Source organism: Crocuta crocuta, unplaced genomic scaffold (assembly GCF_008692635.1).
Source record: "Crocuta crocuta isolate KB4526 unplaced genomic scaffold, BGI_CrCroc_1.0 scaffold102, whole genome shotgun sequence".
In the NCBI taxonomy this organism is placed as follows: Eukaryota; Metazoa; Chordata; class Mammalia; order Carnivora; family Hyaenidae; genus Crocuta; species Crocuta crocuta.
This window is the reverse complement of record NW_027530019.1, coordinates 4,276,144-4,290,175: the sequence shown is the minus strand read 5'-3', so window position 1 is coordinate 4,290,175 and position 14,032 is coordinate 4,276,144. Positions and strand designations below refer to the sequence as shown.

The following is a 14,032-nucleotide window of genomic DNA, read 5'->3' as shown; positions in this document are numbered from 1 at the left end:
AGATCATGAGGATGAACAACTGATACTCACACAACCATTCTGTTTCTCACAGTATTCAATCAATTACGTGAGCTATTCAACACCATATTATAAAACAGGCTTTGTGTTAGACGATTTTGCCCAACAATAGGCTGATGTACCTGTTCCAAACACATTTGAGGTATGCTAGGTTAAGCTATAATGTTCAGTAGGTGAATTAAATGCATTTGTGACTTACAATATTTGTAATGGATGGTGGGTTAATTGGAATGTACTGTCATCATAAATTGAGAACGCTCTATAGACTCCATGACCTAGGTAGCTGATGAAGACAGTAGATTCCCATTCAGTCATAATGTCTAAGATTCATGCAGTTCAAAAGTCTTCTCAGGTAACTCTCCTGAACACTCTGGTTAGGAACAACTACTGGCGTGAGACCCCTGTCTCTACACATTTCCTCCTCAGGAAGGCAACACAAGGGGCCCAATTTTTACCGGTGACCAGGATCTGTCCACCTCTCTGGTTAGGACTTCTGAAAGAGGTCAGGTCTTTTGACCAAGGAGCTACTCAGAAATGAAATGCATATACACTGCTCTCCTGACCTATTGCCTCCTTTCGCATGAAAATCAATCCAAGGTTTGTTTTGGTTTGGTTTTGAACTGCCACATCCAAGGCCTGCCCCCTTATCAGAGAACTGCCAGCCTCCCTGTTCCAATAGTTCTTTTTCAAAGAGGAACCCTACTCCAAAATAACTTTATAGTGATTTCACAGAATGGGAAATAACGTAGGAAATGCTTTTCAGATCTTTGCTCATGTAAGCAAGTCGTGGTCCGATCATAGAAATTAACACTTAATGTGAGAGGAGAAGCCTAGTTACCAAGCACTCTTACCCATTCCATTCTATTTTCTCTTAAAGGTCGTAGAGTTACAGAATTTTCCAGTTAAGGTTATACTTATTTACCTTTCTCTGCCACCAGGCTGTGATCTCCTGGAGGACATAAATTGCCTTATTAATATAAAATATCATTTAAGTTACTCTGGGTTGGTTTGGACATATTTGTAGGGGCCTCATAAATGATTGCGGTTGCATGGAAAGCAGCCTGGTCCTAACTCCACCTCTTGCGGACACAAGCTCTCCTTTCAGTTCCTTACACTCAAAACAACTTATCCTTTGTGATTTGTATTTATAGCAAAGCGTATTCCTCCCAGGCCACCTGAGGCAACTGGGAGCCAGCTTCCTCTCTCTCTTCCCCTTCCCAATCCCACTGGGACAGTTTCATTGTCTTCGTTCAGCTCTACCTGGTTTTATAGCCTCTCGGTCTATCCGAAATGAGGACATGATCAAGAGTCTTCTCTCCAGTCCCCTGAGGCCCCAATAGCGATGACTCTGTGGAAAACCATTACGTCTCTCCTTGCACTGTGTTTCCAGTTTTCTTCTTCCTCATCAAGTGAACATTGTTGCTTCAGACTGTCAGTCTTTGGTAGATCTTTCCTCCTTTCTGGCAATTCACTGAGATTCACCAGCCCCATCAAATAAACAATCAGCACACTCCTCTAGCTTCAGATTAGATGGGTTAAATATTGGCATTACTTAGTTCTATCAAATTATCTTACCTTGCCTCTTAAAAATCAAAGTGCTAAAAGCCTATTCTTTTGGTTATTAAATCAGAGTTACAGCTGGTGGCTTAAACTGCAGGTGTTGGCGGAGAGGAGGTGTCATGTATGTGAGTAACAGAAAAGGTGTGCCCGAAGGTGAATTCCTAACCATCATGAATATGTAGAAATGTAAAGGCAATCACTAGTGTGTAAGTATGGGCTCCAGAGACGTTTCAATTGGGTGTTTCCTCCTCCTACCACAGAAACCAAATGATCGTGTCCATAGAGTGAGAATGGCAGTGGGAAATGGCTTGCGAGGAGATGTGTGGAGGGAATTCATCAGGAGATTTGGGGACATTTGCATTTATGAGTTCTACGCTTCCACTGAAGGCAATATTGGCTTTATGAATTATACGAGAAAAATTGGTGCTGTCGGAAGAGTAAACTACCTACAGAAAGTAAGTACACTGAAATATGAGAGTATATGTTGCCAGTTTTCAGAATGCAAACACTTTTTTTAAAGTTTGTTTATTTTGAGAAAGACAGAGACAGCATGAGTGGGGCAGAGAGAGAGGAAGAGAGAGGGAGAGAGAGAATCCCAAGCAGGGTCTGCCCTGCCAGCACAGAGCCCAGTACAGCGAGCCCAATACAAACTCACAAAATCATGAGATCATGACATGAGCCGAAGTCAAGAGCTGGACACTTAACCGACTTAGCCACCCAGGCACCCCTAAAAATCTTACTTTCTCTTAATAACAATCTATTACACCTTTGCTATCTGCAACTTGTGTGAAGTCTTCCTGATGCCATTTATACAGGCATGTGACCAAACTCCAGAAGGTTGCCAGTTCCGTAGGTTTACCACACACTGTGAAATCACAGTCACCTGGGGAGCTTCACATGTATGCAGGTGCAGGGTGTCACCCCTGAGCTGTACTGATGTAGAACATTTCCATCATCACAGAAAATCTACTGGGCACCGCTGCCACAGACTAAGAATCAGTTTCCTACTCCCCACGGGAGCCACTGCTGATAAGGTCAGTCTTTTCTAGTTAGCTTCAGCTCTACCTGTACCAAGCCTGGACATTGGAGACCCAGGTCTAATGCAGTTCAGAACAAAAAAGGGCAGAAAGCTGAGTTGAGACATGGTGCAAAATATCTACGTTGTTACTACTGACCCTCAAGAAGATGAGTTGCGAGGAAACTTTTGTTTTAAACCAAACCTGAGAACTTTGGAAGTCGGTGCTATGTATTACTAGTTCTTTGCTCCTCATCCATGGATTGCCATGTTTTATTCTCAGTTTTTCTGCTTTCAACAAGAAGAGGGGCACTTGGGTGTCTCAGTTGGTTGATTACCCAGATCTTTCTTGATTTTGGCTCAGGTCATGATCCCAGGGATCAAGCCCCACTTCAGGCTCTGTGATCAGGATGGAGCTTGCTTAAGATTCTCTCTCTCTCTCTCTCTCTCTCTCTTTTCCCCCTCTCCATCTCTCCCTGGCTTGTGTGCTCTGTCTCTCTCTCTCTAAAACAATGAAAGCAAAACCAAACAGAAAACAAGAAGATATTTTTTAACTGAAATAGAAAGAGAAGATGTCCCTGCAACTGATGTGGAAAGAAGCATTGGTTACCAGCCCCAAATTTTTTATACCCTTGCAAATAAACAAGCTCTCCATTTGTTGACTATGAATACTACTTGCCTTGTAATGGTTATTTGCTACCATTAAATATAAAATTTGAAATGGACACAGTAATCATGGCTAGTCATTACATCTAAATCCTGTCTAGGGAAAGTAATAGTAGAGAATATTAGTAGAGAAAATAATATACTGATTAATCTTACTAAACTACATACACTTAAATTCTTATGCCATTGAAATATGTGAAATATAAATATGAGAGAGTGTTAATAGTTTTATAGCCACAGGCATGAAATAATTGTACCATTGAACTTTAAATATATTGGGGAACAGGTAGAAACATGAATCATCTAACAGTGGCCTATAGGACTTTTAAAATCCATTGTGATATGTTCACCAAAACCCATGTAATAAGAGTATTCATAACAGCATCATTTTTAATAGTCTAAAACTAGAAACAGTCCAGATGCGAGTTAACAGAAGGATAGATCAATTGTGCCTATTCCTGCAAGGAAAATGCCATGGCAATAAAAAACAAACCACTGAAAAAAACACTAACATGGCTAGATGAGTAACAGATATCATGTACAATGAAAGCAGCAGCACAAAGGCATATATTTCATTTCTTATTTCATTTATTCCAAGTGTAAGACTATTTGATGGTGGGGCACCTGGATGGCCCAGTCTGTCTGACTTCGGCTCAGGTCATGCTCTCACAGTTCATTAGTTCGAGCCCCATGTCTGGCTCTGTGCTGACAGCTCAGGGCCTGAACCTGCTTCAGATTCTCTGTCCCCTTCTCTCTCTACCCCTCCTATGCTTGCTTTCTGTCTCTCTTTCTCTCAAAAGTAAATAAACATTTAAAACATTTTTTTTTAAACACTAACTGATGACAATAAGTCAGAATAGAGGTTATCTTGAAAGAAAGGGAGCCAGGGGAAACTTTTTACAGTACCTGAAATGTTTTATTTCCTGGTCTGGGTGGTAGTAACATGGGCGTGTCAATATGTAATTTTATCAAGCTGGACACTAAAGATAGTGTACTTTTTGTACTTCATGTGTGCTGTACCACAATAAAAAGGGGAAAATGTCAAAGAATTTGTATTTAAAATGATACGTTTTAATTTTGCTAGAAAGCCATAGCTTATGAGCTGATTAAATATGATGTGGAGAAAGATGAACCTGTCCGAGATGGAAATGGATATTGCATACGAATTCCCAAAGGTACAGTCGATTTTTGTTCCGCTAACCTGTGCCTTTTCTTAACTTGGTCAAGTGACTGTTAAGAACTAGCATATCATTGCTAAAATGAATACATGGTGACATTTTTTTAGAGTGGGGAAATAAAAGAGGTTTCCTTAAGTACCCTCAGAAGTAGTTACAGAAATTCCAAAAGGTAATAACTTACCACTACGTGTAACATAATTATACTTTGAAACCTAGCTTGACTTCTTGAGTATGAGGTAAGTGTTTTGAAGAAAGGGATAGCTTTACAAGGTCTTTACCTTCAAGTTTAGATTTGTCCAATTATGTGTGTAAATCATTTTTCAATAAAATACTAGCATTTTTAGAATGACAAGTGTGTGGCCACATGGAATGCTGTATCTGTGTGTATGGCGTCTATATGTACATACAGGATATACCCGTGGACACACATGGAAAGTACACTTCCTGTGGCCAGCTTGTTGCCACTGGAGTGTACGGCAACAGTTGTTTTGTTTGGTTGGTTCATTCTTTGGTTTCTTAGGTTTTTGTTCTTTAGCATTCACCACTTCTTATCATTGTGTTATTTTGCTGCAAAGCTGGCCATTTTTTTTTTAACATTTCTATCAAGGAACGAAAAATGCAGAGTTGCTAAATGAAAATTCTCTCTCATGACCTCTGTCGCTCCCACTCTACCATATATCTGAATTCAGACATACCCTACATGTTTCAAAACTCCCTGTTCATTGTTTTTATCTTTTTTTAAAGTTTATTTACTTATTTCGGGGGGAGGAGTGCAAGAGGAGGAGGGCAGAGAGAGAGGAAGAGAGAGAATCCCAATCAGGCTTTGCCCTGTCAATGTGGAGCCTAATGTGGGACTCAATCCCATGAGGCAGGGCTCAATCCCACAACCCTGGGACCATGACCTAAGCTGAAATCAAGAGTCAGACACTTAACCAACTGAGCCACCCAGGTACCTCTATTACAAATTCTAAAATCCGGGAATAGTTTGGAAAAAGATCTTATATGCTAATTTCAGCCCAGGGTTAATTTAATAACTGGGGCAATGCCCATTGGCACGACTTAGGGTTAGATGAGGGACATACGTATTTGATGTAAAGTGGGATAAAAATTATTTTGAAAACAGTTGCTTTTCAGAGAATTTAAGATCAACTTTATAAACAAATATATTGAAACTTCAAGATCTAGAATTTGGAAAATATGCATCTAATCAATCAAAACAGATTGAAAGAGAATTTTATACGTTTACATCTTGGAAATGCTATAAAATTAAGATGGGATAATGGGGATATTTCACTTGTGAGTTGTCTTAGGTTATGGAAAATTAAAGACTGAGGTAAAGGAGAAAATATCTTTCATTTGTAAGTTCAAAAACTAATTCCTACTATATGTGGATTATTGAAATGATAAGCATGTAAATGTTGCTACTGTACATAGAAAATGAAATAAATGTTTTATCAGCTTTTTAAACGTTTATAATAAAGGTAACTGAAAGGGTACCTGCGAGGCTCAGTCAGTTAAGCATCCGACTCTAGATCTCAGTTCAGGTCTTAATCTCAGGGTCATGAATTCCACACTGAGCATGAAGCCTACGTTAAAAAAAAAAAAAAAAAAAAAAGGAGAGGTAACTGAAAACATGCAACTTGAATAATGGTGCACTCCATTTTTCTGAGGGTTTTTTAATTACAAAGAAAATCTTTAATTTTTTCATTGTCGAAGACAGGTCTAGTTCCAGCCTCTGTAAGGTTAAAAAATTGTATTTGTAGATTTAAGGGCCATGTTTTAAGATGTCCATTTTTGAGTATATGGTAACAGATTTATGAGGATGTTAATAATAAAATTTGCCTTTTGCCTACTGCTAGCACATAAAATAAAAATTTACTTTCTTCTGTCTTAGGTGAAGTTGGACTCCTTATTTGCAGAATCACACAATTTACACCTTTTAGTGGCTATACTGGAGAAAGTACTCAGACTGAGAGGAAAAAACTGAGAGATGTCTTTAAGAAAGGAGACCTCTATTTCAATAGTGGAGATCTCTTAATGATTGACCATGAAAATTTCATCTACTTTCATGACAGAGTTGGAGATACTTTCCGGTGGGTTTCTTTGAATTATTGAGTCAAAACCAAACACATGCACAATTTGGCTTACTCCTAAGTTGGAATTGCATTTCACTTTGGCTACAGTGCCCCATTTCTCTCTGTCTCTTTGGCGTGTCCATCCAAACTTCTGTAATCCCAGAAAATAAGGAAAAAAGCACAGGCAGTGTCACTCTGCAATGCACAGATAACTTGGTTGAGCAACTCCAGATGAGAAGTAGGCAAAAAACACGTGCCTGATTTTTGGAGCCTAACTAACAGTGCATCCAGTTTCTCTCATTTATCCTCAGTTGTTACCAGGCACCCCTAGGAGACCCAGGGGTTTTCACACTGTTTCCAATACTGGGGCTTTTCTTCAGATAAAACAAATGCAAGCTAATGTGGAGTTGATCTTGCTGAAGAGGAAGTAAGGGTTTCTGAAATCTACTTGTCACCTCCCTTCCACTCTCCATCCCTAAGTTTCCCACAGAAACCCAAGTCAGCACCATGAAATGTGAAGGTCTTTATAATAAGACTATGAAACTCTTTCATGACACTTTGGTTTAATCAGCTTCCTTCCTGGCCTCCCTGAGGCTAGGCCTGTGTCTGCTGTTCACTCCCCAGCACCTAGCACAGTGCTTGACACACGTGTTTGCTTTTGCATGAATGAATGAGGAAGGGATGGAAGGTATCTGGCTGTAGTAGGAAGAGCAAGAATATGAATGAGGAGAAGTGAGCTCCTAGGCTCACCCCTACTCCTGGCCAGCTGTGCCATCAACGCAGGTAAGATTTTTCACCCATGAAATGAAGCTCCCAATGATCCGGAGGGTTCCTTCCGTCTCTAGAGTATTCCATGACTCAGGATCCATACCATGATTTTATGCAACCTTCATGTTACTAAAAAGATACTTTCAGGAGATCTAAAGAATTTTTAAATGTAGACAAATTTTAAAGTTTTATTAAGTAGACAAATGTAGATTGGGTACTAAGGTTATAATCTCCCTGCAAATAAAGCATGGTATTTTATGTGCTATTCAAAGCTTTCCCATTGCCGTAAGACCCTGAAATACAGGTATGAAACCAACCAGAGTTAGTGAGTGAGAAAAGTGAGAGACCTAAACACAACAAAAAGTCATTGAGATTTGTTTCTGATTTTCAGTACCTTTCTTGGGCCAAACCTGTATTTCAGCATTAGAACAACATCATTCTTTGTATTGTGTTTCATGTGGTGAGATTGGAATTCCACATTTTATTATTTAAATGCCTTTGTCTCTGCCTTTGTCTTTTGTTTCTTAAGCAGGATGCCTCTCCTGTGCCTAAGCTTAGGGGAACTTGGGAGCAGAGAATGAAAAACAAATCCAGACACCTTACAAGGGCCTAGAGGGGATGCAAGCTTTGCCATGGCAACGTGGGCCAGGGACCCCCAGTAACCTCTGCTAACCTTGCCTTTTCTTCCAGCTGGAAAGGGGAAAATGTGGCCACCACTGAAGTCGCTGATATCGTAGGACTGGTTGATTTCATCCAGGAAGTAAACGTTTATGGAGTGTCTGTACCAGGTATGCACAATAAGTCTATGCGGAAACCCATACAGTAACCGAGCATCATTTTAACCCCAGGGCAAAGTTTGTCATCACTTTTGCCTGCCTGCTGGAGAACTGACCTCCTCCAGCCACCTGCGAGTAAGGGACTGAAGTCTGCTTTATATTCCATCATAAACCAGCCATGTCAGCACATCTGAACTTGGCCTTTCTCTGTGGCTCAGCTCCCCATCTGTTCTTGGGCTCTCGGGCAAGCCAGATCTCTGCAAGATGCTGGGTCCCACACGACACTTGGCACGCCTTGGGAAAAGATGCGTCAGGCTTGATAGTGGGGAAATGATATTTCGGCCTCGAAACTGAGAATCACAAGAAACAGCAAGTATAGTTGCTAGGAGAAAAAAACTGAAAAGGAGCTTCCTTTGTCCAGACTTCTTTTAAAACACACCCTTGACCCCAGCCCACCCTAGTGAGTTTCAGAATCATCACACAGAGTGGTGTCACCAAGCCTTCATCTGCGGATTGGCCTCTGCCAGCAGAGTGGGGAGAGCGGAGGTCTGACTTCAGGTACTTGGCTCCAGTACGTGGGGCTGTTTGATTTCAGGCAAAGCACTAAAATTAGAGGTAATATCAGCCCTGCAGCTGAGATTGTTAAGAGAAGTCATTCGCTTCAATTACATAAATACTAAACACATATCTACCAGATGTATACATAAGTGTCATCATGAGAAGAAATTGTTTTAATTATATAGATGGGAGAGGATTAAAACCTCCAAGTCACTGTCCAACTCTGAGGTGCCATGGATAGCAGTACTCCCCCAGAACTGAGTATTTGGCATTCTCACCTATACCCAGAACAGAAATCCAAGAGTCTCTCTTTCCTGAGCTGTGGTGGTTTCACGTGACCTTGTGCTGTCTTTTATTTTTTTTCCTTTTAAAGAATATTTGAGACTTTCTCTTGCCTGTTCCTCTCCAGCCCTATGACAGTGACATGAGTGCAGCCACATCTTAGGTCACAGAGTGTGAGGGGTGCAACATGCTGCTCATGCTGGAATGTGGGCTGAGTTAACACAAGGGCCCATGGCATGGTTGTCAGCCATCACGCCGCGCTGGGCTCTCACAGACCCCACCTCAGTGTTGCGTGCATCTCTAAATGCTGAATTTAGGTAACAACACAAAAGAATGTGCATGTGAAAGTGAGAGAATCTGGGGAATGGATTGGGAGGATTGAGTCCAGTGCTTTTCAGAGCAGGCCCCTGGCCCAGCACCACTGGGGAGCTTGTGAAACAACATGATTTCTCAGGCCACCCCCAGACCTACTGTATCAGAATCTCTGGGGTGAGGCCCAGGGAGCTGTGTTTTTAACAAACCCCCCAGTGATTCTTAAAAACAATGAAGTCTGATTTGGGGGTGATGAAAATGTTCTAGAACTAGATACTGGTGATAGTTGTACAACATTGTGAATATACCAAACACCACTGAATTGGACACTTTAGAATGATTAAAATGCTGAATTTTATGTTATGCGTGTGTTACCACAAATTTTTAAAAATACTAAGTTCTGAGAAGCACTGAAGCCTTGTCTGGCCAATCATCAGAATCATCTGGGAAACTTTCACTTTTTTTCAGTTATTGAAATTCAAACTAGTTAACCTGCAGTGAAATATTAGTCTCAGGTGTAGAGTACAGTGATTCAATCTGGGAGACTTTTTAAAGCCTAGATCTAATGGATCAGAACCTCTGGGGTTTGAGACTCAGACACTTCATGTCTTCTTTTAGTCCCCAAGGGACTCTAACAACCACTACGGTTTGGGAGTCACTGATCTAGAACAGAAAAAAGAGGAGGTTAATGGTTTTCACATGGAAGGCAGTCAGGTAGAGCAAGGAGCCAGTATGCTTGTGATGCCCCAGTGAGCAGAACAAGAGCGAAAGGATTGAAATGACCAAGGGCAAATTTTAGCCTGAGATGACTCCACTAACAAGAAGGATTAACAACACAAAAGCCTGTCTCCTGAGTGGGGAATGGCCCACCAGCTGAGGCGTGTAGATAAGCTGGATGTCCACTCAAGATCCTGTGAGAATTCTTGCAGCATTGAAAGATTAAAGATAGGGGCACCTGGGTGGCTCAATCAGTTGAGCATCCAACTCTTGATTTTGGCTCAGCTCATGATCTCATGGTCGTGGGATAGAGCCTCCAGTCAGGGTCTGCACTGACTTGTATGTATGGAGCCTGCTTGAGATTCTCTCTCTCTCTCCCTCTGACCCTCCACTGCCTGCCCCTCTCTCTCTCTCTCTCTCTCTCTCTCCTCTCTCTCAAATAAAATGGGAAAAAAAGAAATATTAAAGATAAACTGAGAAGCATCTCTCAGTTTTCAGATTCTGAGATTCTCAATGCCATGCTGGCCACTGGCTGGCAGGCTAGGCACACGGCCAGCCTTATTGCAGCCCAGAAATGTGCAGGTCTATCCAGAAGAAGGCAATCTACCGGGGTGAATTTCAGTATCAAAGCGCTCAACAAGGCCTTCACAGATCTCAGCTTTGGACCAGGAACGTACACCAAAGTGTAAGCCCAGCTGAGTTTTATTAGATGTCCCCAGAACTTCCCAAATACTTTTTAGAACTTTTTGTTCTCAACAGAACTTTCTGCAATGATGCAAATGCTCTATATCTTGTACTGTCCAGTATGGTAGCCAGTAACCACCACATAGCTACTAAGGACTTGAAATGTGGCTAGTACAACTGAAGAACTGAATTTAAGTTATTAGAATTAATTTTGATAGCTAAGTGAAACCAGTGGCTACCATACTGGACAGTGCAGCTCTAGAGAAACTCTGGCCAAAACAGTTGTAAACTGGAACCTGTCCCCTAGAGCTGAACTAGCCCCAAACCAACCCTTGGGAGCTGGGGCAGAGACCTGAGACTCAATAGGTCTATTCGTCAGTTGGGCACAGTCTCTGTCAGAGCAAGAGACAAGGAGCCAGTCAGTGCTAAAGATTTCTGTTGCATCAGCCTCTGCCTTGATTCGAAAAGAAGCTAATTGGAGACATTTGAGCTTCCTGAGATGGTTGCTTTTGAGCGAGCTACCAGCTACCAGGGACCCCTAGAGAAAGAGGGTCCTGTGCCCTGCCTCCCTCCTTCAGATACATGGCGAACTGTGTAGGCGTGGATTTCCTTTCTTTTAAAATGTTTCCTCTTGTTTCCTGCCTTCTTTGAAGCCACAGGTAAACACATAATCACCATGGGAGAGGTTTCAAAAGCTGGGGGCCAGGTGACAAAAGACACAAGGCGGTTCCTTCCCCTCTCTGATTACAGCTAGGTAACTCAGTGAGGTGGATCTCAGTGGATCTCAACTCCTACCCGGTCTGCTGGATCAGGCAAAAAATGTACTAATTCCTTATTGCTGCTATCTTTACAAGAAAACAGTATAGTCACTGTGCTTAATGCCTTCCCACTTACCTTGCTGCCTGACGAGGAGCAATTTGCTGCTGGATCCGTGTTCTCTGTGGAGACACAGCCTTGGAGAATAAAGCTCATCAATGGCACAGGCACACACACGCTCGGCCTTGCACCTCCCATCACCCTCCTGACCCACAGCTTCTCTGAAACACTGAGAGGCAAAGTCTCAAAAGTGATAGTTGTGTCTGGATGCACAACAGACCTGACACTACACCCTAAAGAACAACCCTAGCCCAATTGTTCATGCCAGTGGAACAAGAACTTTTCACTGGAGTCAAAAAAACAAAAACAAAAACATTAGCCACCAGTAGGGCTTGTTTTCCACTCTGGTGTTTTCATTTAGGCTGCTGAGAAAGATGACGTTGTTTGTCTCAATGTGGCTTCTGACTCTGCCTGTTTGTTGTCTGAACTTGAACAAGTCTCGTACTGTGAATTTTAAGCCTCAGTTTTTTCTTCTGTAAGATGGAGATCACACTTGTACCTCCTCAGAAGGTTGTTGTGAGAGTTAAATGAGATAGTCCATAAAACACACTTACTATAGGGTCTGGCATCTAATAAAGATTTAATTGGTATATAGCTCTTGTTGTTGTTGTTGTTACATTCACTTTAGAACAACTTTGACATATACCTGAAATAAAAATTCCAACTGTCCAAAAGAAACCCATGTCAGTGTTCTCAGCCCATTTTGAGCTAGGGAAACATCATAGTACAACACGTCTAATTTTTTCTCTTTATTTCTAGGTCATGAGGGTCGAATTGGCATGGCCTCGATCAAAATGAAGGAAAACCATGAGTTTGATGGAAAGAAACTCTTTCACCATGTTGTCGATTACCTGCCCAGTTATGCAAGGCCCCGGTTTCTAAGAATACAGGTGAGAGTTGAGTTCCATAATCCTCTCTCTTGGAGACTGCTGTCTCTTAGGGAACAACTCCCTTCTACCATGGTCACCATATTGGCCAGATTTTCACTACACTTGTCAGGAAGCTCAACAAGGAAGCAGAAATATCAGAAAATAGAACTAGCAGAAGCCAAATCCTGATCCCCATTTCCCTCAAATGACAGACCAGATCATTCAGCAGCAGTACTAGCAAATAACTCAAAGTCTATGTTTGATAAAAGAGGACAGAAACTTAAAGTGTTGCTTCCAGCTTTAAAGGATAGAAAACTCCACTGATGCTCTATACCTTTCTACGGTGTGAAATTTAATTGGGAATCATTAGCCAGTTGGAGCTATCAAATGCCTATCTCCACTAGAAGGATGTTTTTCTTTCGCAAACATTAACCCGTTGGTTAGCTTAACACTCACTTTTGGACCGTGAGCTCTATGATTATTCTGTAGCTGAAGACTAGAGAAATGTTATGTTTGGAATGTTAGGTTACTAGCTATTGTGGAAGTTGTATGTTATTTCTGTTGATGTTCATAAAGCACTGACGTTTATAATGAGATGGTGGAGAGACATGAAATTGAAGTACTCTCAGATCATCCATCACCTATCAATTGAAGGAAAAATGCTTCAGTCTAGGGGACAAACAGGATGAGAAAATACAGTGGTCTGTGTGCAGATGATCCCTAAATCCCTAGCCCCACCCCACCCCACCTTTAGTAAAACCTGAAGCTCACTAAGCAACAGACTGCTCCGCAGGGGAGGGGCGGAGAGAAGAATCCCAAGCACGCTCAGTGCTGGCAGCACAAATTCCTAAGCGGGGCACAAACTCAGGAACCATGAGATGATGACCAGAAAATCAAGAGTTGACGGAAATCAAGAGTTGGCACTTAACTGACTAAGCCACCCAGGTGCTCCTGCTCTGCATTTCACCCTCCACAGCCCCTCAAATCCCCACAGGTGACCTTAAAGCCTCAGAGGAATGAAAAACTACCTCCACAAAGGGCCCCCTAGTGGAGCTTCTGTAAGCAGGTGGTATTGAACTAGCTTCCACACCTCTCTCAGGAGCCAGATACCCCGCCCTCTCCCTTTTACCCCAAATCCTAATCTGTTCACAAAACACTGCAACAGTGTAATTGTTTGATGTTTTCCAGGACACCATTGAGATCACTGGAACTTTTAAACACCGCAAAGTGACCCTCGTGGAGGAGGGCTTTAATCCTGCAGTCATCAAAGATGCCTTATATTTCTTGGATGACAAAGCAGAAATGTATGTGCCTATGACTGAGGACATTTACAATGCCATAAATAATAAAGCTCTGAAGCTCTGAATAATCCCAGGAGGATAACTCCTATTTCCAGAAAGAAATTGAAAGGGCCTAGTATAGCCACTTGATATAATCCAACCTTAATTTGATTGAATATTGTGACATGCCATTTTTTTATGCATTCCAATAATGGAAGACTTTTTAAAATTACACCCGAACCATCGCACGTGAAAATATTTAGAGATGATTATTTTTCAATTTGCACCTACAGTTTGTATTTGCAGACTAAGCTTGTTAGGGGGTGCATTATTTTTTTAAAGATGTAATAAAATAGATGAACACCAACATATGAGATGGCATTGTCTCTTTCCTTACT

At 41.6% G+C, this 14,032-nt stretch overlaps 1 protein-coding gene across 2 annotated transcripts in view; it reads left to right on the top strand.

Annotated features, from left to right (window-relative positions):
- Nucleotides 1-13,951, top strand: part of SLC27A2 (solute carrier family 27 member 2) — a 42,186-nt gene extending 28,235 nt beyond the window's left edge. For both annotated transcript variants that reach the window (XM_077764322.1, XM_077764321.1), the window contains 6 exons: nucleotides 1,839-2,033; nucleotides 4,344-4,434; nucleotides 6,332-6,530; nucleotides 7,971-8,068; nucleotides 12,245-12,375; nucleotides 13,543-13,951. In XM_077764322.1, coding sequence (XP_077620448.1) covers nucleotides 1,839-2,033; nucleotides 4,344-4,434; nucleotides 6,332-6,530; nucleotides 7,971-8,068; nucleotides 12,245-12,375; nucleotides 13,543-13,719 — 891 coding nt within the window. In that variant the 3' untranslated portion in view covers nucleotides 13,720-13,951. The remainder of the gene's footprint in view (nucleotides 1-1,838; nucleotides 2,034-4,343; nucleotides 4,435-6,331; nucleotides 6,531-7,970; nucleotides 8,069-12,244; nucleotides 12,376-13,542) is intronic.
- The last annotated feature ends 81 nt before the right edge of the window (nucleotides 13,952-14,032 follow it).